General features: G+C 39.9%; 1 protein-coding gene across 3 annotated transcripts in view; it reads left to right on the top strand.

The window, feature by feature from the left end:
• Positions 1-26056, top strand: part of rab3gap2 (RAB3 GTPase activating non-catalytic protein subunit 2) — a 54843-nt gene that overhangs the window by 20490 nt on the left and 8297 nt on the right. For all 3 annotated transcript variants that reach the window (XM_003215990.4, XM_062972279.1, XM_008125863.3), the window contains exons 11-26: positions 373-452; positions 548-637; positions 1680-1819; positions 3595-3811; positions 4875-5018; positions 5645-5727; positions 11773-11837; positions 15019-15109; positions 15651-15778; positions 16274-16487; positions 18448-18545; positions 19847-19952; positions 20492-20652; positions 22473-22689; positions 25031-25204; positions 25331-25437. In XM_003215990.4, the coding sequence (XP_003216038.2) occupies positions 373-452; positions 548-637; positions 1680-1819; positions 3595-3811; positions 4875-5018; positions 5645-5727; positions 11773-11837; positions 15019-15109; positions 15651-15778; positions 16274-16487; positions 18448-18545; positions 19847-19952; positions 20492-20652; positions 22473-22689; positions 25031-25204; positions 25331-25437 (2115 nt within the window). The remainder of the gene's footprint in view (positions 1-372; positions 453-547; positions 638-1679; positions 1820-3594; positions 3812-4874; positions 5019-5644; positions 5728-11772; positions 11838-15018; positions 15110-15650; positions 15779-16273; positions 16488-18447; positions 18546-19846; positions 19953-20491; positions 20653-22472; positions 22690-25030; positions 25205-25330; positions 25438-26056) is intronic.

Genomic DNA, 26056 nt, shown 5'->3' with positions numbered 1-26056 from the left:
TCTGTGCCACCTAGAAATTGATTATTATGTGAAGGTACTGTAATTTTATTCTGTTTATTAATACAAATTCCTGGACTCTGAATTACTCTGTTTTGAGTACAGATCTTTTACACCAGGTTCTCTGGTAGATCTCTGGGTTCTAGTTTAAAAAAATACCTCCCCCCCAATCTTCTTGTCTCTGCCTTAACTTACTGAAAATCCAGGAGTGGAGTGCTTATGTCGACCTCAAACAGCTCCCAGTCTCATTTTTGCAGACCGCCAAGATTTTAAATTACTTGTAGAATAAATAAAGTTTTTTTGCCAGAAACTAATGTTTGCAAAGAATTATCAATACGTAGACCATTTATAAACAACCTTCTATTTTCCCTTTAGGGTAGTTCACAGCCATTGTTGTCTCATGTTGCCTTAGCGGTTGCAAGTAAGCTGACATCTGCATTTTTTCATGCTGCCAGGTAATACAAAATAGACTGAAAATATAATGAATTAGCTTATTGTGGGTTTGTTGTTTAAACTGAGACCGTGATTCTATTGAGTTCTCTTTTTCAAGTGGTTGGCTTGGCTGGAAGAACAAGCAAGAAGAAGAGCCTGTACAGAAGCAGAAACCCAAGGTTGAGCCTGCAACTCCTTTAGCTGTCAGGCAAGTATTTATAGGACAGAGTTTTAGAAAGCTAAACCTGTTGTTTCTCTTAATGCTAAACTGTGACTGAGATATATGCAAATCTGAAACTTTTTATCCAGGTGCACATTAGCATTCAAACAAAACCACTTTATTCAGCTGTCACATGGCATGCTCTCTCACTTTGCCCAATTTGCTCTTAACTCTGGCTACCTTGGGAGTTTGTAAAAGTGCTGGTGGGATTGCTTCAGGCATAGGTCACCTAGGTTTAGTACTATATAAATAAAAAAGAAGGTGCCTTTTATCACATGCATTTTCTTCCCCTTTCATAGTACTAGCCTCTTCTTATGAGATGTTTTCTTCTCCTAAATCCACAGACTATATAGTTTATCCTCACAAACTATTTATGTATTTATTAGTCAGCAAACTACAGTATGACCTCTGTGTCAGCAGGACTGGTAGTTATGGTTTCATTTATCCACATTCAATAACATGTGTCATCTAGGCATTTTCTATGTCCTCTAATATGGCTGTATGTTACTTTGGGCCCAGAAGTCCTTCATTTCAATAGGGTTCCCTGTTATTTCATTGTCATTAATTTTGCACATCCATGAAGTTTGGGAATGTATTCTCTTTGGATAGGGCATTATTCTTTGATTATAATAATAGAATCATGGAGAGAAAGGCTGCTTTTGTTCACATTATACCAAAACCTGAGTGCATTAAGAATTCATACACTTCCCAATACAAAAAGATTTAACATTCTAAACGTTCATTCCTTCCTTGCTTCAGTGTTAGGTCATATTGAGGGGAATATCAGCAAAAAAACAGGAAGAGAGAAGTACTCAACGAACATTTTATGTAATAGCATGAATGCTGGGAGATTTTCTTTTTTAAAAAGCAGTTTGTTAAATTTAAATCTTTTGATTTATGTTCCAGTATTAGGAATGCCAGAAAAGTTATGACAGTATAATTAATATTTCATGAATATGTTGTTACATTGAGTAATCAAGAATGCCATTTTTGGAGAGCAGCTTACATGTTTAATTTTATTTGGTCCTAGGTTTGGAATTCCAGATTCTCGTCGCCATGGAGAAAGGATTTGCCTTTCTCCTTGTAACTCTTTGGCAGCAGTAACAGATGATTTTGGACGTGTTCTTTTATTGGATGTTACAAGAGGACTTTCTGTTCGTATGTGGAAAGGTTCGACATACTGATGTATCTTGTGTCATAGCAGCTTATGTATTTGAGAGATGGTGTGGATTTCATTTTTAGCCATAAGGTTGTCCCAGTGATTGCTGGTAATTTTAAAAAGCAGATAAACAGTTCACAAGATTAGACTTCAGGTCTGATATTGCAGCGTCTGTAGTTTAGTTTTGAATGTTGCTAGGGGGCAATCCCTCTCTGATGCATATGTATTCATGTGTATGCTTAATATAATTCACATTTGGTAGAGTATTCCCTTTAGGCACTTTAATCTCTTCCTTCCAATTTCAAATCATGACATATCTTGATTGAACATCTTGAATGTGAATGGAGGACGCCTTTAACAGAGTTTTTGCTTTCCTTGCAGACTCCTGGAAATAGATTTTTTCCTGTGTCTTACAGTGTGTTGTTGAGATGTATAATATGACTGTGTTGGCACAACAAAAAGCCTTCTGTGCAGATTTCTGGAGGGGAAGGAACCTCAGTACTTGTTTTTCAGAATCATTGGGAAGAAATCAGTGGTAGCAATTTGGTGGTCCTTTTGGTTTTGTTCTCCTCACAGCATGAATCTTGTTAAAGGCTGCTTGCTAACCATAACAGTATTTCTCAAAGTATGCATACATTACAGTATATGTGAGAAACTTAGAATGTTGACACAAATATCAGGTATTCTAATCCCTGGTGGCACAATGGGTTAAAACCCTTGTGCTGGCAGGACTACTGACCGAAAGGTCGGCGGTTCGAATCCTGGGAGCGAGGTGAGTTCCCATCTTTCAGCTCCAGCTTCCCATCCGGGGTCATGAGAGAAGCCCCACACAGGGTAGTAAAATATCTGAGCGTCCCCTGGGCAACGTGCTTGCAGACGGCCAATTCCTGCTTCTTGGCAGGCAGTTGGACTGGATGGCCCATGAGGTCTCTTCCAACTCTTCTGTTCTATGATTCTATGAATCTCTCATGCCAGAAGTGACTTGCAGTTTCTCAAGTTGCTCCTGACATTCTAGCAGACCAGTGAGGAATGTTAAAAAATCTTGGATTGGACTGTAAAACTGAAAGTTGTCGAAATTAATTCTGCAATTGGTCAGATTTAACTTTTCTTCCATCAGGCTGGTTGATCTTTCCATGGCCCTATGGGGATACATAAACCACATTTGATGTGGTATTTATTTCTGACATTTCAGTAGTACATTTAAAGAAACTTTGTTACCTCTTTCTTGGATTTTCTTCCTGTCCCAGACCACAACCTGGAATTTATTGGAAAATCAGATGGAAAGGAAGAGTCAATGTATTTGGTTAAGAATTAAGTTGTTAAAATGCAGCAATGTAGGGGATCCTGAATGATGGAAAAGAGATTCTAAGCTTGTGGCCTCTGCATATATAGTACCAGGCACTGAAACGGCAATATACAAACCATTCTGTCTCTCTCCTACTACCAGCACTAATTAACTCATTACATTTTCAATTTAATTTGTGCAGAATATAATGCTATATGTGCAAATGTACTGTGTCATTATGTACTTCTCACAAACCTGGAATGTGTACTACTTTGCATACAACAGCTTGTTTAAGCACATATGCCCAGTGCAATTGCAGTTGCAGGAGAACAAAAAAAGCAGCCATGTACCAGGGAGCAGCCAAAGCAAACCTTTACCACAAAATGCTGATAGGTTTAGTGTAGATTGAGTATGTAGATGAGCACAGTGTTTTAGTTTAGACATAACAACACAGAGAACATTTCTGCTTAGATTACGTAATTACTTCGTTTTTGTTTTCAGGCTACCGAGATGCTCAGGTTGGTTGGATTCAAATAGTGGAAGATTTACATGAAAGAGAAGCAGAAAAGATGGATTCTTCTCCATTTGGCACTCCTCAGGGGCCAAGCAGAGTGGCCCAGTTCCTTGTGATTTATGCTCCTAGGAGGGGGATTTTGGAAGTGTGGAGCACACAGCAAGGTCCAAGGGTTGGAGCCTTCAATGTAGGGAAGCACTGCAGGTAAGAAACCACAAATAGGATATATGATGAAGGGCTGAAAAAGATCAGAGTAGGATAGGAATATAGCACAGTCTTTTATACCTGAATGTGTTTTAGTGCTCATTTCTACCACAAAATGGAAGGTTTTGTTGTGACTCAGCCGGAACCTCAGATTGACTCTGATGAGGATGATGGGATTCAGGTTCAAAATCAGGTTCAGAATGTCCCTGTTGTAGAAGATGAGGAACAAGTTCATTTTCCCACAGCAAGGAATGATGTTGATGATACTTAAACTAGCAAATTGACTTGGAAAAGGAGGATAATGAGGCTCAGCAAACTAACGAGCAGGCTGACCTTGATGAAACGGAATCTTTAGATCGAGCTGACCGTTTGGAATTCAGGGTTCGGAGGAGTGTGAGAATCGCAAACAAGAGGGAGGTTAAAGGACAGAGAAATGCTTTCATGCTTTGCAAAGGGTATTAAAGCAATGTGTTTGGAGACAAACCTTTGTCAAAGCAACGTTCGTTCTATCAAGAAGCAAGCGCTGGTTTTTCCTGGATTATCTTGCAGCCTATGTGTTCATGTTCTTGTTTTTCATGCTCTATTGGGACTTTGTTTATTCCTTGTGATTTCTGGAATTGTTCTCTAAGACTGTATTTTGCAACAATCTTTTGGAACTTTACTTTTGCTTTTAAATAACTTTTTATCTTCTATTTTCTAATAAACTAAAAACCAGTTTGGTGTATATAGCAAGGTGAAGTGAACCTGAGGTGCGACAGGTTTAAGCATGCGCTGATCGTTTTTGAAGATTATTTTTTACTTTTATGTATTAGACTTGTCCTGCTTTTTATAGCTATGTGCTCTGCTGATAAACAGTGGTGAAGTTTGCCAGATGATAATTTTAAATGTAAGAATATAGACTTAATGGCAATTCATTTTAATAGCATTGTCATGTCCATTCAGGAATCACATTTATCTGCAACAAAATTTTAAGTATTTAATGTTTGTGTGTACAAAACTTTTAAAAACACTATAAAAAAATTGTGGCGTTGCTTTTCATTGTTTCTACCAAACCATTGTTTAGGTTGCTGTATCCTGGCTATAAAATAATGGGCCTGAACAACATAACGAGTCAAGGTTGGCAACCACAGACTTATCAGATCTGTCTCGTTGATCCTGTTTCAGGAACAGTAAAAACGGTTCATGTACCTTTTCATTTAGCACTGAGGTAAGGCTTGTTGAGCTTCACACTGTATAATCGGACTGACTTGCCACTTAATGAAACGATGTGAGACATTAAGCCTTGCATTATTCTCTAACCCAGCATATTCTGCCTGTTTCAGAAAAATAGCAGAGCCTTTCTAGGATATTCTTGTGTGCTATAAATTTGCAGTTATTACTCACTTCTAATAAAAATATGTACTGTACATTCAGGAAAACATAAACATCTTTACTTGAAATACCTCTTGCAGAAGTATTGCATTTTTATCACTCAAACAATAACATTCAGTTCCTGGAAAATATACTTCATATTTTTAAGAAAACATTACTATATGGTTATTGGGTAATGTCTTTGTCAGTAATACGAGGTGACATAGCCTCCCTCCCCAAGTTTGTTTTGTCAATTACGTGGTCTTTCAGAAGTGTTTGTCCATATACTGTTGGAAATAGTTCTGGACTGGAGAGTCCATGGCTTAATCTAGAAAGGCATTTCCTGACTTCTCTTCCCCCATTGCTATAATAATTGACATTTTGTTTTTGAATCAGTTTCAGAGTTTTGTGCTATGCTCTCCTTCACCTGAGTTTATCCACATTGTTGTGTTCATTTTGTATTTATCCTTAAACACCTTTCAGCGATAAGAAGAGTGAGCGAGCAAAGGACATGCATCTAGTGAAGAAGTTGTCGGCCTTGCTGAAAGCTAAAACATTAAAACCGGGTAGGTTTGGTTTCATTTTCTATTTTGGGATGAAAATATGATGTTCTTTGGGTAGCACTCACATCACAGGTATGACCCTGGTATACATTATGAAATGATTTACTAGATGAAAAATGCAGAACACCTTATTTTCTATTAGTTCAAAGCTAAGTTGACTGAAATATTTTACCACCCAGGAAGGAGATAGTTTGTGCTATTAGGCCAAATTTTGTGAAAGGCAGAATGCAAATGTTATCTCAGCCTTTTGGTTCTGTGGTGTTAACAATTCTGTGTTTTAACAACTGCAAAGAACTTAGGAACCCTGAGCCAAATTGCTATATATGTGTGTGTGTAAAGAAATCCTTGCAAAAGTTAGTTTGCAAGGGAACTCTGCAGAGGAGCTTTTTTTGCAGAGGCAAGGCCACGCCTAAAACAATATATCTTTTTGATGGCAGGTGGCTGAGATTGTCAGTTGGGAATTTGAGTTTCAAGAGAGAGCACAGGAAAGAAAGGCTCTCTAGCTACGGTCAAGTAGTTTGAATATGCTATTCTAGAATCATAGAATCATAGAATAGTAGAGTTGGAAGAGACCACATGGGCCATCTAGTCCAACCCCCTGCTAAGAAGCAGGAAATCGCATTCAAAGCACCCCCGACAGATGGCCATCCAGCCTCTGCTTAAAAGCCTCCAAGGAAGGAGCCTCCACCACGGCCCCGGGGAGAGAGTTCCACTGTCGAACAGCTCTCACAGTGAGGAAGTTCTTCCTGATGTTCAAGTGGAATCTCCTTTCCTGTAGTTTGAAGCCATTGTTCTGTGTCCTAGTCTGCAGGGCAGCAGAAAACAAGCTTGCTCCCTCTTCCCTATGACTTCCCTTCACGTATTTGTACATGGCTATCATGTCTCCTCTCAGCCTTCTCTTCTGCAGGCTAAACATGCCCAGCTCTTTAAGCCGCTCCTCATAGGGCTTGTTCTCCAGACCCTTAATCATTTTAGTCGCCCTCCTCTGGACGCTTTCCAGCTTGTCAACATCTCCCTTCAACTGTGGTGCCCAAAATTGGACACAGTATTCCAGGTGTGGTCTGACCAAGGCAGAATAGAGGGGGAGCATAACTTCCCTGGATCTAGACGCTATTCCCCTGCATCAATAGGGGAATAGCGTCTAGATCCAGGGAAGTTATGCTCCCCCTCTATTCTGCCTTGGTCAGACCACACCTGGAATACTGTGTCCAATTTTGGGCACCACAGTTGAAGGGAGATGTTGACAAGCTGGAAAGCGTCCAGAGGAGGGCGACTAAAATGATTCAGGGTCTGGAGAACAAGCCCTATGAGGAGCGGCTTCTTTATATATTGATGCTGATTGATTAGTTATTGATCTTATGCAACTACATGGACATTGTACGATTGCAGAACTTATTTATATTTCAACTCAACAACCAAGAGTAAAGTTTCCTTTGTTCTTTTCAATTCCTCTGCCTGGTCTGAGTCTTTTGCACATGGTGTTAACTGGACGCTACTGATTCCGTTATACTCTCACCTGGTAACAAACTCTTATATCTTAATAAAGTTTGTTAAGATTGCCAATTCATGTGCTGCAAAAATTCCATCAATCTAATGAACAACATAGAAGCCAAAACTTCTAGGCATCTGCTGGTCATGTGCAGCATTTTGTAAACAAATTATGCTATATGTCATAGTGTCTGATTGTTCTTTTGGAATAATTTCTTTAGCATCAGGATATACAAATAGGATGGAAAGCATCCTCTTGAATTAGCACATATGAAGCCAGATGAGGTTCCTCTTCATAATAATAAGAGGGTGGTGTAACTTCTGATTTATCAAAATCATGATATTTTTATATACACACCCATTTGACACTGATGGGAATTGCAATATTCCTCCACTTCCATTAAGTCTAGTGTAGTTTATGGAGCTGTAATTATAAGATGTGAATCCAGCAGTTATTTGATATGACTTAAGGCTGCTGCTCTCTGCTGTAGATGCTGCTGTAAGCTATGGCAGAATTTCAAGAACAGCAATCTTGTTAAAATAGGTACATTGTGAATTATATAATATGTCAGGTTGTATAGGAGTCAAATCTTAAGGGAGGAATGGCTGAAAGACAGAAGCACTTAGTTTTCCATAGACAAGTAGTTTACTTATTTGCCAACTACAGCGTTTAGTAGGCCTATGAATGCTCTTTTCTTCCTGATTTCGTAACATTCAAACGTACATTTAAAACAGTCTTCTGTAAAAATAAATACAATTAGTAAAGTATTATTTAATAGCAAAGAGAATAAAATAATCCCCCTATAAGTATCCCTTTGTATTAAACAACACTTGGTTATATTACATGTGCTTCATTTATTGTTGTTGCTATTAATAAATAAATAAATAATAATAATAATTCTTGCCTGCCTCTCCTCATGGCTCGAGGTGGGTTACAACATTGTAAAATACACATTCACCTAAAAACATTTTTAAAATGAACATATTAAAACATAGTTCCACAAGATACATATTAAAATACACAAAACTGAGATTAAACATAAAATGCAGGTTTGAAATTCATAATTAAAACTGTCTAGGTAGGCCTGCTGGAAGAGATAGGTCTTCACTTGTGTCTTCAATTGCAACAGCTGATCTACCTGTTGGAGCTTTTATGACAGGTCATTCCACAGTTGTAGGGTGTCCAATGAAAAGGTCCTCTGAGTGATGGTCGCCATTCGGGTTCTGGCAGATTGGAATTACTGCCCCCCAGAGGACCTCTGTGTTTGGGGTAGATTGTAAGGAAGAAGGTGATCCTGTAGGTAACTTGAGCTCAAACCATGCAGGGTTTCAAAGGTCAAAACCAACACTTTGTACTTTGCCCGGAAACCAATTGGCAGCCAGTGGAGTGACTTTAGGATAGGTGTGATACATTCACTCCTGGATGTTCCCATAACTAGTATTTTGAACCATCTGGAGTTTCTGAACTAGGTACAAACATAGCCCAATGTAAGGACATTGCAGAAGTACAACCTTGAAGGAGTGCATGCACTACCATCTTAAGGTCCTCCAAATCTAGAAAGGGGCGCAGCTGGAGGATCAGCTGAAGCTGGTAGTAAGCACTCCTGCCTGTCGCAACTACCTGGGTTGACATTTGGAGAGACGGATCCAGGAGCAAACCCAAGCTACTTTGGGATCAACCATGAATATAATATTTTCTGACAGTGCTTTAAAATATCAGAGCAAACAAACCTAGGTTGCTGTTCTGCTTGTCCTGCATGGTTCTGGCCAGATCTATGCAGGACTTCTCCCTTGAAAGCCCCATAGACTTTTTGTTGGCTGCAAAGTCTAAAATAAAAGTTCCAGATAGAGTTATTTGTTTCATCATACATTTCTGTGAAACAGGATTTTGTGTGTTTGTTCATGCATGTGGGCCGAAAGGATTTGGCTGGATGCATTTGGATAATGAGAATTATTTTACAAGAGACTACAGTCTCTGGGATGAATGAAAAATGATGGCAGACCTTATTGAACATAATTGCAAGACTGTATGGAAATAATTATGAGAAGGAAATATATTGGACAAATCACAGGACTACATAGGTTATCTTTGGATATTCTACTAAAAAGGCAGAGCTTTGAGGGGCTTGGTTACTTCTCATGTTTGGCATAGCCTAGAATTGCAACCAGCAATTGTAAATGAAGATATTCCTAGTGAAAACATGTATGCACTAGAGATGTGCACGAACTTCATTCTTATCTAGAAGCACAAAACAGAAAGCCCCTCTCCCCACATGAAACTTAACACAAAAGCCTGCTTTCGTGTGGAGCCGAATTTCATGCGTGCATGCTTCTTCACTTTCTCCTCCTCCCCCCTCCCTCCCTCGCACCCACAATACCCCACATTCCCTCACGGGAGTCACGGCTGGGCAGCCCTACATCCGAACCTCAGCATCAGGGCAGAAGGAACCACCTCCCCTCCCTCTTTTCCAAGCGTGTGTGTGTGGGTGTGTGACTGTGCCAGCACTCAGCTGCAGGAAGGCACTGAGAGGCGAGTGTGTGCTTTCCAGGACTGTCTGCACCCTGCCACACACACACTTTCTTTCCAGGGAGAGTTTGTGTGTGTCATGGGTCATGCAGGCAGGCCTGGAAAGCTTGTGCGCGCATCTCAGTACTTGCCTGCAGCCAAGTGCCTGCACAGCCACACATGCCCCGCCGCCCAACACACTCTTTGAGTTGAAAGGAGGGATGGGCAGTGGTTCTTTCCTGCTTGCTTGCTAAGGTCTGGATATGGAGCTGACTGGTCATGACTCCTGTGAGTTAATGTGGGGCATTGCAGGCGTGAGGGAGGGAGGGAGGAGGAGGAAGAGGAAAAGTGAAGTACCCTCCAGACAGCCAAATGCCTCAGGAAGGGGAGCCAGTGGGTGGGAAGCCCCCCCCCCCATAATTGGCCAATTTTTGCTCCCCCCCCCCGAAATAATACAATCAAAGACCTTCCCAATTTTGGGTGGCTTTCCAAAAATGGATTGAGCCGGAAACTAAAAGAGACAAGCTTTTCCCTGAATGCACACCACTAGTACGCACCTTGCTCTTCTCCAAAGTAGGCAGCTGGCAGATACTAGTGGCAGTGTTAGACTTTGCAGGGTGACAGTCTGCTGACAAACGCTCCCATAAAAGTGCAAAGTCTGCAAGGGCATTTTCACCATGCCATTTCAGACCTAGAAGTTGTTGCAGTAAGAGGAAGCCAGATTTTTAAAAAGTCCTCTGCTGAACCTAAAATGGTATAAGGGAGCAATTTTTTTTTCCTATGTGCTAGTTATGACAACAGCTACAGGATCCCAATGCTGCAAAATTTTCTAAAGGTCACCATAAAGGCAGGAAAATAGACATCTGTAAGGCCAACTATGTTTCTTTGAAAGTTGTTGTTGAGCCAGTTTATATCTACCCAGAACCTTGAGTAACTCTGAAGAGGGAAGGCAGCCTCTCAAACAAGTGAATGGCAATAATTTTACTTTTAGGCTTTAACTAGGGTCATGTTCTAGGTTCACTGCTATGTGAGTAGGGGGAAACTCCATGGTATATGTAGGGTCCCATGGGCAAGGCCAGGACATTTTATGTCATGCAACTGGGAGTACTACTATACAAAATCCCAGAATACTTGTAAAGTATCTACACAAACACAAGATGGTCTATGTACAAAGAAAATATGTCCAAATAACATAATATTATTAAAGTTCCCTGTACAAAGCTCAATTTGGCAGTACCAGACAAAATGAAAAGGAGCAACAGCTCTAACACAAAAGTTATCCAAGTCTGATATTGGTTCCAGTGTATCCCTGAAGCCTATATACATTGGAACCAATATCAGACTTGGATAACTTTTGTGTTATCCGAATTGAGCTTTGTACGGGGAACTTTAATAATATTATATGTTATTTGGACATATTTTCTTTGTACATAGACCATCTTGTGTTTGTGTAGATGCAACTGGGAGTGGCAGACTATATTGCTTCTTCATACAGTAGAGTCTCACTTATCCAACACTCACTTATCCAATGTTCTGGATTATCCAACGCATTTTTGTCGTCAATGTTTTCAGTGCATTGTGATATTTTGGTGCTAAATTCGTAAATACAGTAATTACTACATAGCATTAATGTGTAATGAACTACTTTTTCTGTCAAATTTGTTGTATAACATGATGTTTTGGTGCTTAATTTGTAAAATTGTATTGTTTTAATCTATTTCTGTAAACCGCTCCGAGCCAAACTGGGAGTAGCGGTATAAAAGTCTAATAAATAAATAAATAAAATCATAACCTATTTTGATGTTTAATAGGCTTTATCTTAATCTCTCCTTATTATCCAACATATTTGCTTATCCAACGTTCTGCCAGCCCGTTTATGTTGGATAAGTGAGACTCTACTGTATATTGTTATGAAACTGGCACTCTGCCAACATTTACTGTGACTTTTAAATATTAGAGTCCATGGTAACTACAGTGACCCTCTAATTTAGAGTTAATTGAATTGCTTTCCTTAATCTCTCTTGCTAATACATATTTATCATTTTTGCTTCCAGATTTGATTGAGGCCGATGTGAAGGAATTAGTTCTTGATATTAAATATCCTGCTACTAAGAAACAGGTAATTAGGCACAGATTTAATTTACAGATTAATGACTTTGAATCAGAATTAGGAAAGTGATTTATTATAATGTCGTGCATGCTGGATAAGTCCAGCATAATGTTTGGAACACTGTATTAGGACTGGGGAGGTGTAGGCTCAAATCCCAAGCAGACCTCATGGATTGACTTTGAGCCATTTGGTCTTTTCCAACCTAACCCTAACCTTCCAGGTTGGCAATTTCTGGGAACTGCATTTGTTGTTTTGAGCTTGTTGAAGGATGTCTTTGATAAAAATATAAAATAACAGAGGCAATTCTTACAAAAAAAGTTTCTTCATTTCCAAGCTTGCAGAATGTATAGACTCCTACTGAATTCTGTTTTTTCCAGCCATTATCAAAATATTTTGTCTGAGTGAAATGGAGAGCAATGTTGTGAAGCTGTGAAAAATGTTGTTTTGCAATCTAATTCTAATTGGACTTGTTTGTAATCGACTCCTTGGGATTTTAAAATTTGATTTCTGAGATCTCAACTATTTTCTACTGTAAGAAAAAGCATAGAACAACTCCTTTTAATAGTCATCTTTTTCTTTACAGCCCTGTTCTTCAGTTAGTTCAGTTAGATCTTCCTGTGCTGGAGACTGGCGATCCTGTCAATGTCCTTGCTGATCACTATAATAGTGAGCTGGCTAGGGCACTTGACACGATTGCTCCCGAACGTCCCCTCTCGCTTCGTAGAGTCACGTCGACTCCTTGGTTCACTGAGGAGCTGGCTGTGATGAAGCGTGCGAGGAGGGAACTAGAGTGCATCTGGAGGAAATCTCAGGATGTGTTCGACCAAGCACGGGCTAAAGCCGCTATTAAGGCTTACTCCGTGGCTCTGCGAGCAGCCAGGAAAGCTTTCACGACTGCCCGCATAGCGTCTGCAGCCAACAGGCCATCGGAGTTGTTCTGAGTTGTTGGGGAGCTCCTGCGGCCTCCTGAGACCCAGGGGCTTCCTGATGACTTGGCAACTTGGTGCAGCGATTTCGCGCACCATTTTGCAGGCAAAGTTGCTCAGATACGCCGTGAGTTGGACTCCAGCTTAACTGTGGTTCCAGCGGAGGTAACCGGGGTACCTGTCTGTGCGATCTTATGGGATTCTTTCCGGCTTGTCCTTCCTGATGACGTGGAGGGGATTCTTGGGTCTGTGAGGGCGACCACCTGTGCTCTGGATCCTTGTCCTTCTTGGCTGGTGAAGCTGGCCAAAGATGGATTGTTGGATTGGTTTGTGGCTATTATAAATGCCTCCCTGGTTCAGGGGTCAGTTCCATCCTGCTTTAAGCAGGCGGTAGTAAAACCGTTATTAAAAAAGACCTCGTTAGATCCATCTGTATGTAACAACTACAGGCCAATCTCCAACCTCCCATTCCTGGGCAAGGTTCTGGAGCGGGTGGTTGCTACGCAGCTCCAGGAGTTCCTCGATGACACTGATTTTCTGGACTGCTCGCAGTCTGGCTTCAGGCCTGGGTACAGCACCGAGACGGCCTTGGTCGCCTTGGTGGATGACCTCCGCAGGGAGCTGGACAGGGGGAGTGTGACCCTGCTGGTTCTCTTGGACATCTCAGCGGCTTTCGATACCATCGACCATGGTATCCTTCTGGGGAGGCTCGCCGGGATGGGACTCGGTGGCACAGTTCTGCTGTGGCTTCAGTCCTTCCTGGAGGGTCGTTCCCAGATGGTGAAGCTGGGGGATACTTGCTCGGACCCCTGGCCATTGACCTGTGGGGTCCCGCAAGGGTCTATCCTATCCCCCATGCTATTTAACATCTACATGAAACCGCTGGGAGAAGTCATCCGGAGTTTTGGAGGGTGTTGCCATCTCTACGCAGATGACACACAAATCCACTACTCGTTTCCATCTAACTCCAAGGAAGCCCCTCGGATGCTGAACCAGTGCCTGGCCGCTGTGGCGGACTGGATGAGGAGGAACAAGCTGAGGATCAATCCTGACAAGACAGAGGCCCTCCTGGTCAGTCGCTCGTCAGATCGGGGTATTGGGTGGCAACCTGTGCTGGACGGGGTTGCACTCCCCCTGAAATCACAGGTCCGCAGTTTGGGGGTCCTCCTGGATTCAGCGTTGACGCTTGAGGCTCAGGTGTCGGCGGTGGCCGGGAGGGCTTTCGCACAACTCAAACTTGTGCGCCAACTGCGACCATACCTCGTGAAGTCTGACTTGACCACGGTGGTCCATGCCCTAGTTACCTCTAGACTGGGCTACTGTAATGCGCTCTACGTGGGGCTTCCCTTGAAGACGGCTCGGAAATTACAACTGGTCCAACGCTCGGCTGCCAGATTAATAACGGGGGCAAGTTACAGGGAGAGATCTACTCCCCTGTTTAAGGAGCTCCACTGGCTACCGTTCATTTTCCGATCCCAATTCAAGGTGCAGACCATCATATATAAAGCCCTAAACGGTTTGGGACCCACCTACCTTTGTGACCGTATCTCCTACCATAAACCTGCCCGATCTCTTCGATCGTCAGGGGAGGCCCTCCTGTCGCCACTGCCTTTATCCCAGACCCGCCTTGTAGGAACAAGGGAGAGGGCCTTTTCCGCTGTGGCCCCCCGTTTGTGGAACTCATTGCCCATTGAAATCAGGCAAGCCCCCACTCTTTTAGACTTTAGGAAAGATCTAAAAACATGGCTCTTCCGATGTGCTTTCGGAGAGTAACTGTTACACACTTTTTTGTTACTCCCCCATCATCTATCCTCCAGACTGTTTGCTATTTTATGTCTCTGCTCCCCGTGGTTTTATTCTTATCTTTTTCTCACCCCAGGTTTTAACTGAGTGTTCATGCAGCCCGCCCTGTTATATTGCTTTTTTGATTTTGTGTTATACTGTACATGATTATTTTTGTATTGTTGTAATTGTATTATGATATGTTGTTTTTATATTTTGCTATATTGTATTGTTCTGGGCATGGCCCCATGTAAACCGCCCCGAGTCCCCGTTGGGGAGATGGTGGCGGGATATAAATAAAGTTTTATTATTATTATTATTATTATTATTATTAGTTTCATATAGGTCTAGCTTTTCAATCTGAGAAGTAGTAACATTAAATAACATTGAAAAAAGTTCTAACATAAGGAACCTTGTTTTAGTTTTTTCATTGTCGCGTGCAAGTGATGAAAAATATAGTATGTGGTCTGTTTTATTGACAGGCTTTGGAAAGTATCCTAGCAACTGACCGTTTGCCACTATCTTCTCTGACAAACATCACACAAACTTTGATGGATAGCTTAAAAAATCAAGGTAAATGGAACTTAATTATGCAACTCTCTTTCCTATTCCAGAATTCATGGATTGTAAAAATGGAGCAAAGCACATACTTTCCTTGCAGAATAAATTGACAATTGAAATATTAATTATTTTCATTTGAGAAATCCTTTTCAGCTTTTAATTTGTTGAAATTCACACTAAAGATGCGTGAGCACTTCTGCGAGGAATTTAGGGAATTACTTCTCAATCGAGAGGGAAGCATCTGAAAGGATGGGCACTTGTAAATAGGAGAGTGGTTTAGCTTTCTGTAAAATATTCTAAATATATATTGTTGTCCCCTGTCTTCAGTGCCTTGTTTATAATTCTGCTTCCAAAGAGAAGTTAACACATCCTTTGCCTGTAGGCAAAAATCTGCCAGAGTTTTACTGGATAAAACAGAATCCTTGTGTAAGCAGTTGTGCTCTGGTAACATTTCTTAACATGGAGTTTAATGAAGCTGCAGAGGTTTTACAGCTCCATTGAACATTCATTGAGACTGATATCCTTCTTTATCTCTCCCCCTTTCACTCTCCAGAGGTGGAGTGTATTGATGAAGGGCTACTCCAGTTTTGTTCAAACAAGCTGAAACTATTGCATCTTCATGAGTCAGTAAACAGGCTGAATTCTCTGACTATACAGTCAGAAACAGTACCATCTGATAACGTGAGTAATGAAAAATGTCATTTTGTGAAATGAAATGATAGAAAATCCTTAGTGTGTATACATAGATACAGAGGGATCAGGTACAGAAGAAGCTATACAGAGAAAAAACATCTTTTTAAAGATGCTACAAATTTCTTAAGCATCTTTGTTTACTGTCTAATGTATTAAAATCAGAGTTGGTTCAAGTGCCAAAGTAATAAGGGGAACTTCAATAAAGCAGCATGGGATATAAGAGAATATCACTGTGAGATTTTCCTAGCTTCTTCTGTCACTATATAAGAGGGTCTCAGAGGTGGATCTCAGATGATGTAACAAAACAGAGGTGCTCACATTGGCAAAATATCAGCCTTGTTGAGAAAATTGTATGGGGTGGAATCTTACGTTAGTATTTCTGTGGTGTGTGTTGTCTTCACTGTTTCCCAAAAAAGAACAAAAAACAAAACAGGAAAACCCAGGAGGTAAAACAATTCACATATTCAATTTATTCCTTTTAAGGACTTGGCTAAATTACTCAGATTAGAAGAAGAGGAGTTTGCTAGGCTTCAGATGTTGCTAGAGAATTACAAGCAACAGAACATGCAACCTTCTGTTCATTTTGCGGAGGATAAAGATGGTGTGCTGTCTGTGAAAACCTTCTTGGAGTACTTGGATTATGAAAAGGATGTGATTAATGTGAAGAAGCTAGAGGAGAATGAATACGTGGCTTTAGGTATGAACTTTTTATGAAGGACAGTCATGGCCGTGTGGTCTTCATCATCCATATCTTATTCCCCGTAGATGGTAAAGGAAGCATCAATAATGGGAGGTGAATGTGTTTAGATTGGAGAAGAAAGAGAATCAAGAGGTGATATAATAGCCATATTTAAATACCTAAAGGGATGTCAAGTGTAAGATGGAGCAAACATGTTTTCTGTCACTCCAAAGACTAGAATACAAAGCAGTGGATTCAAATTTCAAGAAAAAAAAGATTACATTTATACATCAATAAGAACTTATTCTTACTGTAAGAGCTGTTTGACAATAAATATATTATCTCATCGGGTAGTTGGCTCTCTATTTTGGAGATCTTTAAAATAAAATTGCATGGGTATCCTTTGGGAGTGCTTTAGTTGTATATACCTGTATGGCAAAAGTTGACCAGATTACCTTTGATGACACCTGCCAGCTGTAAGATTCTTTTATTCTATTTCATGTTAGCCTAATATATTCATTGCTGAAAAGTCATGGACACACAAAACAATCCTAAATAACTATAGCCATATTTTCAGTATCATCAAATTAGCAAATCTAATTTAACTTCTCATGAGTTCAGCTTTTTTTTCAAGGCTAGATTTAGTGAGGCTAGATTTTGCCAAATACCTTCTGATCTCCAAATTACTTCCAACTCATTACCTTTCCTTAGTTCAGTCAGTAACTAACAAATAGGCAAGAACAGGACCCTGTCATGTTGTCCAACCTATGACATGTTGTCCAACCTCTGGCCTGCATCAATAGGGGAATAGCGTCTAGATCCAGGGAAGTTATGCTCCCCCTCTATTCTGCCTTGGTCAGACCACACCTGGAATACTGTGTCCAATTTTGGGCACCACAGTTGAAGGGAGATGTTGACAAGCTGGAAAGCGTCCAGAGGAGGGCGACTAAAATGATTAAGGGTCTGGAGAACAAGCCCTATGAGGAGCGGCTTAAAGAGCTGGGCATGTTTAGCCTGCAGAAGAGAAGGCTGAGAGGAGACATGATAGCCATGTACAAATATGTGAAGGGAAGTCATAGGGAAGAGGGAGCAAGCTTGTTTTCTGCTGCCCTGCAGACTAGGACACGGAACAATGGCTTCAAACTACAGGAAAGGAGATTCCACCTGAACATCAGGAAGAACTTCCTCACTGTGAGAGCTGTTCGACAGTGGAACTCTCTCCCCGGGGCCGTGGTGGAGGCTCCTTCCTTGGAGGCTTTTAAGCAGAGGCTGGATAGCCATCTGTCGGGGGTGCTTTGAATGCGATTTCCTGCTTCTTAGCAGGGGGTTGGACTAGATGGCCCATGTGGTCTCTTCCAACTCTACTATTCTATGATTCTATGATTCTATGATTCTATGACATTACTAATACTACATTGCTACACCCATATAGCTCTGCAACAGAGGGTACAGAAAGAGGCTTCCCCCTATAGACTTTTGTGCATTATACTATAGACGTGACACAGTAATTCTGTGTGTTCTGTTACCAGCTTAGACTTGATCCTTTCATAGAACTAAAGCAGGAGTCAGCAACTGTTGAGTGTTTGGGGTGGCATTGGACTTCCCAGGACTCCCCAAGGGAAAAAATGAATTGCTTTTAATCCTAATGCCCCATGGGTGTGCAGAACATGCCAACATTTCTTTCTACATCTTTGGGGGTTATGAACATCAGGAGCAAAACTTTGCTTTTGGAAAAAATTCACAATATTTTTGGACCATGGAGTCAGAAAATAAAATTTTCACTGATGACACATTAGGTTGTTGACCCCATTTCCCCCAACTTTAGGCTAGAGAATGTGAGGAGACAGAAAGAAGCTGAAGCAGAATATGGCTCCTGACAACATTATTTAGTGCCCAACTGATTTTGTCTGTCTCTTACTTTTTAAGAAAAGGGTGAAGTCTATTTTTAATGATTAGGAAAACGTTTTTATGTTCATAGGAAGCTTTTTTTTCTGGAAATGTTTACATGGTGAAAGTTCCACAGAAGAAATGTGTCAGATGCTGGAGTCTGCATGTTTTAGTCCACAATTGCTATTGGTGAGTGCAATGTTATCTTTCCTGTTTTACTTTTCTTTGCTATGATCAGACCTACATTATGTCTGTTCATTGTCACTGAGCACTTGCTGGTTGACAGGCTGGTATGCATGAGAAATGTGGAACTGCCTCACAGCAGAAAAGGTTGCTTTTTGAGGTGAGGGTATTTGGAACTATATAAATATAAAACACTTTCCATTATAATTAATCTTAAGGTCATATTTGTGGGATATAGATGACAAATATAATAAAAATCTACAAACTACCAAGAATCCCACATTAAAATGGGATGTTGAATTACTCAGAATTCAAATAAATACCCTTACGTAGTATTCAAATGGAGAGTAGATCTAGAATTATGTGATCAAAAAGAGGCCTAACAAATACAAAGCAGCAGTTTTAAATAGGAAGTATTTCTGCACAGTACGCTAGTGTAACAGTGACCTTGTTGTCCTATATCAGTGGTGGGCACATATTGGGGGCCCAGAGTCTGCTTTGGTCCCCAAAGAAAACTTGAAGGATTGCAGTTATGAATTTTCTTTTGGTGTTTCTTTGCTATGATATGTCCTTGAACATCCATTCCTGCCATGTTTTTGCACCTTCACACTATAGTTATTTTAGTCTAAGGGGAATCTTTTCTACAGTATGAAGCAACCTAAAAATCAACTTCTGGGACACTTTCTGTAGAAAAGACATCTCTGCTTTATCTAAATGTGCCCATGGACAGCAAGAACATGGCAAAACTGTCACATAACCTTCCAGGAGTCAGTAAAATGCAGCCCATGAGTCACATGTTCCCTCAGGACTATTTTTGTACTTCCCATTTCCCCTGAAGAATTAAAATAATGCTCTAGAATGCCCAAAAATGATTACTGGGGGTATGGAGAGATTTCCACCACATTTGGAGATCTCATGGACCTCTATGGGGGTCAAAATGAAATTTTGTGAATTTTCACAAAAAAATATTTTGTGTGTGTGTGCCAAATTCATGAAAATATCTCCTACGGATCCAGGAAGGCCTCAACAGATGTTCCCATGTCTTCTACAGGACTCTGGGGGATAGATGTATTTTGTTTTGTTGGAAGAGGTATGGTGGGGATTATCCCCTAAGGTTTCGTTAAGGGGTAATGTGTCCCCCTTACCTTCCTCAGTTCCCATCCTCCTCCAGAGGACATTTGAGGTTCCTTCGGAGCAGAATTTTTTAAAGAAACAGGAGTGTGGGGGAGGCACAAAAGCTGACTGTGCAACACCTTTGGGCTGCCCATCTCAGCCTTTATCTCTGTGTGTTTTCATTTGTCTCGTAGTCCCTGCTTCTTAGTGTGTGGCTTTCCAAAGAGAAAGATATTCTTCATAGAAGACAGTCGGTTTGCTGCCTTCATGCTGCACTGTCCCTTCTGAGCAAAATGACAGGTGAGATGGGGTCACAGAAAAGAAATAGACTATTCAGATGTTACTTTGTACATTTTAGCTGAGTATGGAGATTTCTCTTCAATCCTCATTTCTTCTCGCAACTTGTTTATTTCACCTTTGTGGGAAATCATCCTGTCAAGAAAAATTCTTCATAACAAGCATTTTTGAGGAGGTATTTCCTCATCTAGGAAACCACTTGTGTGTGTGTGTGTTTTTAAAAAACAACAACCTCAAATTAGTCAACTGGGTTTTATTGCAACATCTTAATTGACTAATATTATGGGCTAGAAATACATGATTTGATAACCAGCTATTTAAAAAACACAATTTATATTTGTTGTCGAAGGCTTTCATGTCCGGGATCACAGGGTTGTTGTAAGTTTTCTGGACTGTATGGCCATGTTCTAGAAGTATTCTCTTCTGACGTTTCGCCCACATCTATGGCATGCATCTTCAGAGGTTGTGAGGATATATTCATTTTAGGTTTTTCATTTGCTTAACTAAGTTAACAAATTTTTACGCCCACTCTTTCGCTTTAGTTGCGATGGATGAATCGTGGGATTCTCAGTCTGTCTCTCCCTGGTGGCAACAAATGCGCTCAGCCTGCATTCAGTCCGAGAATAATGGAGCTGCCTTGTTATCTGCTCATGTTGGGCATTCTGTAACAGCACAGATAACTGACAGCATAGCAGAGAAAAAGGTAAGCAACATAACTTCCTCCTCTGTCATACAGCAAAAAAAAAAAAAAAACCCCACTCCTGAACACATTTTAAACTTTAGGTATTGATAATTAAATGTGATTATACAGTTGTACAAGTGCAATTCCATAGTCAGTCAGTGGGCCATGCTGTCAACTTACTGTGAACTAGCCAGATAAACTTAAATAGCATTGTCTGCTTATACTTGCAAACATTGTGTGCTGTTTTTAGTTGAGCTCCTTTTTCAGCAACCTGGGAGAAATGAAGTGTATAAATCTAGCAAATAAAATAAAAGTTGCTCTTATGCAAGTTTTCATCTCCTAGGAATGTTAGCTTTTATAGCACACCTCAGCTCTAAATGAAACTATATTATTATGATGATGTTTATTATTATTATCATCATCATCATCTTTATACTCCACTTTTTCTTTCCACAAGGAGACTCAAAGCAGCTATCCAAGGAACTTAAGCTGGCAAGCATTGTTTTATTTTCACAGTAATTTATTTATTTAATTCATTTATAGAATCTTAGGGGGACTCAAAGCGGTGTACAGCGTTATAGATGCCAACAATTCAATGCCTCACATCCATATAAACATATAAAAACATTGCACGTCTAAAAACAATCACAAATGGCCATAAATTAAATCATTAAAATCTATATAAACGATCAGCAAAGCGATAAAACATTAAAATATTAAGCATTAAGACATTTAAACATTGCATCAATCCCATGGTTTTCTTTAGCTGCTGTGAAGTAGGCATTTAATGGCATCACCTACACAACTGGAACCATTTCCCCAAAATGCAGCCACTTGCCTTGTGCTTTTTAAAAAATAAACAACAAAAACACCAAATAGGTGGGTCCTAAAATTCAATCCCAGTATGCCAGGTCTTAGTTCATTTTTTGTGAGACTGCGAAAATATGTGCCATATTTTCAACAGGTGGGATCTTTTGAGGGGAAGTTCAGGGTTTTTTTTTTAATAGTAAGACATTGAAGTATGATGTGTTCAAGAAATAACACACACTGTAAGAAGTTATCAGTTATTTTTATTTTCCCTTTCTTTTGTGGCTATGGATGCTTGGGTGTGTGATAGCTGTTCACCTGCGAGAAATAGTATTTACAATTGTTATGGTACAGTCTGGTATGGGCTTGAAAGAATTGTGTTAATGCATGTGAAATAGCACAATCAGTACTCCAGATGCAAGGGCTCACACAGTTTACCTGGAGCAGAATTGCCTAACACTTCCAAAATGGAAATGCAAGTGACTTAGCTATTTACAGTGGTGGATAATTAGGCAGTGAAAGGATCAGGCCTCAGATTAAGAATCTCTTGCGCCTCTTTGCTAAATCAGTCCTTTTGTGTTGGAGCATTTTTGTGCCTCATCAACTGGAATTGGAGTCAGTGAGAATTTTGTGCGGGTTTTGGGCAGCACAACTCATGACAATTTTTGAAAAAATACTAATTATAATTGCACTATTTGTTGATATGTATAAAACATCATGGAATAAATATAATTGTTGATCCCAGCCATTGATTTCCTGGGACCCTGGTTTACTCCGGTCGGTGTATTCTGTTGTACTGGTGATATATTTGTTGATGATATCACTTCTTTATGTTTTTGTTTTTTTAAAACTACAATTTCCTCTAAGTAAAGCATTTTACAGCAAACATGTTATTATAGAGCAGACTCATATTTGTGATTTGGTTTTTAAGTGTACCACTTGGTCAACCAAGTTTACCTTTGCATAATGTAAGATAGTCCAAGATAGCTCTAATTTGGATTTCTTCTTCTCTGTGTCATCGTCTTTTCTGTCAGCTTTCTCATATAACTGAAGGTGGTGATACAGACCCTTGGGAAGCACTCTCACTCGATACAGAATACTGGAAGCTTCTGCTGAAACAGTTGGAGGATTGCTTAATCCTTCAGACACTCCTGAACAGTAAAGTGAGCAAGAAGGCAAGCTATGCTTCATCTCTGCAGACTGAGCCACTGGGCAGACTCTCTGTTAAGAAGCTGCTTGAAGGAGGAAAAGGTGATCTTACTGAAAGATGGTTGCTTTGATTCGAATATCTATGAGTTGCTCTTGTGGAATGTGTTACTCCTTCCCTGCAAATGCTGAAACCTTAGGAGGATTTGATCTTGTCTGCACCAATTTTAATTAATGTTCAGGGAGATATGGGAAATGGCTTTCCCACTTCCAGTACTGGGAACTTCTATGCGAGTGGGGGTTTTTTTTGTAAATGGAAGGACTCCTCTTGTTGACAAAACACTTGCGCTAGCGAGAACACCTCACATTTAATGTTAATCCTTGCTGAAGACAATATTATGTGACATGTAGTCAAACATGTTTACTCTTTCTGATTTTGAAGACTGTTCTATTTGATCTTTTTGCAATAAGGCTATACAGCATCATTAACATTGGAACTAAGTCAAAAATTGCATGCCTTTGATTTGAAGGAAGAGACTGTAATGAATGTTTCAGATTATACTGAGGTGTGAAATTTAATACCCTGTGATTCCAAAAGTTATAATCCTAGTTCACATGGGTTATATGCATTTTTATTCACTTGCGTATTGCAAGTTCTTTAGCACAGTACATCTTAGGTAATGTAGGCATTCCATAGACCACCACGTTGAGTGGCACTGAACTCATGAATAGTGCCTGTGTTAAAGAGCATGGGTCATGTTAATGCATGAAAATAAATAAGAACTCTGTGAACTACATATGCAGAAGTTCTGAATGCTTGATACAACTGGAACACAGATAGTTATGCATTTAGTCTGAAATGGGGAGGAAACTGTGGTATTAGCATTCTGGCAAATTTGAAATTGAAATAGATCAATCAACACAAATGCTATTTTTTGGGTTTCTCCAACAGCTCCTTCATGTTTTTTTTAATTTTTTTTAAATGAACTACTGCATCTACTGTCAGTGGCTTCATGGTAAAGAACTTGCTTCTAAGCCTTTTTGCTATAGGGATAGATTAGTTATCAAATACTATAGCCATGATGTTGCATTAGTTGCACCATCTGAATCAAGAAGCAAAATAAATCCTGTGGAAGAAGGTTGAATCAAGATGTGCAAATAAAAATTTAATTAAAATTTTGCAGCAAAGAATGATAAAGCACATGTATTCTGTTAGGCTTATTTTTAACAAAGCAATTTCAGGTTCAATATGGTAAAATCTGATAATAGGATTAGTGTCAGTGGCTTATGTGACATGTGCCTGGGTTCATACATTAACAGGGAAAAGGCTGATAAACAAAGGATTGAGTTTTTTCCTGCCCAGAGGCAGTGTGTATTGAAATTGTCCCAAGCAATACTTGCAAAAATGTTTTATTAAACATTATAAATGTTTGTATTATAACTTCTCTGTTCCTTTCTGTGTAAATACAATAAAAACAATACTGGGAAATTTTACTAATGTGATTTGAGTAATGGCAGTGGCATCTGAGACTTGCTGTTAAAAGGAGGCTTGACATGCTAGACTATATAGAGGGCAGGAGGATCTGTAGCAGGCCTGCAAAACCTGTGACCCTTCAGGTCCTTTGAACTTCAGCTCCCAGAATTCTTGTCCAATGGACAAGCTGGCTAGGGATTCTGGAAACGAGTCCCAAACACTTGGAGGGCCGCAGATTGTGCAGGCTTGATCTGCAGCAACTTCTTCACAATGTAAACAAACCTGATTAGAAAAGTTTCCATTTGCAGGAAGATAGGAAACAATCAAACTAACCCTGAGTGAGAAAGTTCAAGTTGAAGCAGGCATAAATTAAATCCTTATAAAGGCAAGCAAGTTTGGGTTTTGCAATTTTTCTGAAAAATCAAGTGGCAAAAATTGGAAGTAAATCCCGGATTAGTAGAATAGAAACTTTGCTGTGTTCTGTGAGCATAACTACCATTATCTCAATATTTGATGAATCTATAACTTGATTTCAGCACTTGTAATTGCTTTGGGAAGTATTGAGGCTTGTTTTCTACATAAGTCATACTGTGGTGACATGCTAGACCAGTTTGTAGAATTGACTGAATCAAATGTTGATGCTTTCCATGTTTTCCATTGAAGTAATAGAAAGCATGGAAAGTAAGTGTGTGTATGTTTCTACATTCAAATGAAGTCTCATTTAAAAAATAAACAGTATGCATTGCTATGCATGGTTTTTTTTAAGCATGTAAAGGAAATAGCTCAGACTAATCTCCTAAATGTGACAGTTTCCTGCATGCTTTTCCCATCAAATATATAATCCCTCGCTTGCGACTTCAGATGATACCATCCATAAAGATGGCATCACTTGATCGTTTTGACCCTAGGGTTGTTTTCAGAGGAATAATTATAAACAACTATAATTGGTCCTTGACTTTCTTTTTTCCCCAGGAGGGATTGCTGACAGTGTAGCAAAATGGGTTTTCAAACAAGACCTCAGCCTACCCTTACTCAGACTGGGTCGAAAAAGGGAAGAATCTGAAATTGAGGAGGACATGCCCCAGTCTTTCAGCAGTTTCCTTCCTGAGGGTGAAGAAGATCAGCCAGGATTGCAAACTGTACTAGGTAAAGATTCAAAACATATATATGGATGAGAAGCTACTTCAGCAGCAAACTAAAACAACCAGTTTTCAGTTGTCAACAGGAAACAAATGAAAAATAGTGTGTTTGATTACTTTATATTTTTTCTAGATTTACTGTGTTTAGCATATCAGCAGTTTCCTTGTAGTCTGGAGATGGATGTACTGCATGCCCATTGCTGTTGGGAGTATGTGGTGCAGTGGAACAAAGACCCAGAGGTAATGGGGAATTTTCCTTCTTTGTATCATGTTTCCTACCTATAGACACCATTAGCAACACTGCCACCCCCAGCAATGTTGAGTTAAAAATGTGTTCAGCACATTTTGTTTTTAACCTGAAACCTTTTTAGAAGCCTCCTTTGAACACAGTTCTGCTGTAAAACAAGTTGTGTGATTCTTGTGAACCTTGTTTTAAGGTGAAGTTGTATATTGTTTTTTATAATGGGTGCACTGGGTGAGGATAAAGTATGGCTTACATTATGTCGGGAATATGTGTGCCTCCTCCATTTGTTGTTACTCCTCTTATGGATGCTGTTGTGTGGTATAAGTTGTATAAACATGATTTTGACCAATATTCTATAGGTTGAAAAAGCAGATTTGACCAGTTGTTTCCATGTTGCCCTACCAGTTTTGTTACGACCACTAAGCTGCCATTTCACACCATACTTACATAGGTTCTGTTCAGCTGCCATGCTTTTTTAAAAAAAAATGAGATAAGGTACTGTGTTTGATTGTGTATTTTGAAAGCTAACAAAGGTTATGGTACATGATCAGAGAGATGAGTCTCTGGATAATAAACAGTAAGTTTCAATAAAACTTGGATTAATTGAATCTTAGA

This window comes from Anolis carolinensis, chromosome 1 (genome assembly GCF_035594765.1).
Source record: "Anolis carolinensis isolate JA03-04 chromosome 1, rAnoCar3.1.pri, whole genome shotgun sequence".
Taxonomy (NCBI): Eukaryota; Metazoa; Chordata; class Lepidosauria; order Squamata; family Dactyloidae; genus Anolis; species Anolis carolinensis.
The sequence above is the reverse complement of the archived record's forward strand: the minus strand, read 5'-3'. Positions and strand labels throughout refer to the sequence as shown.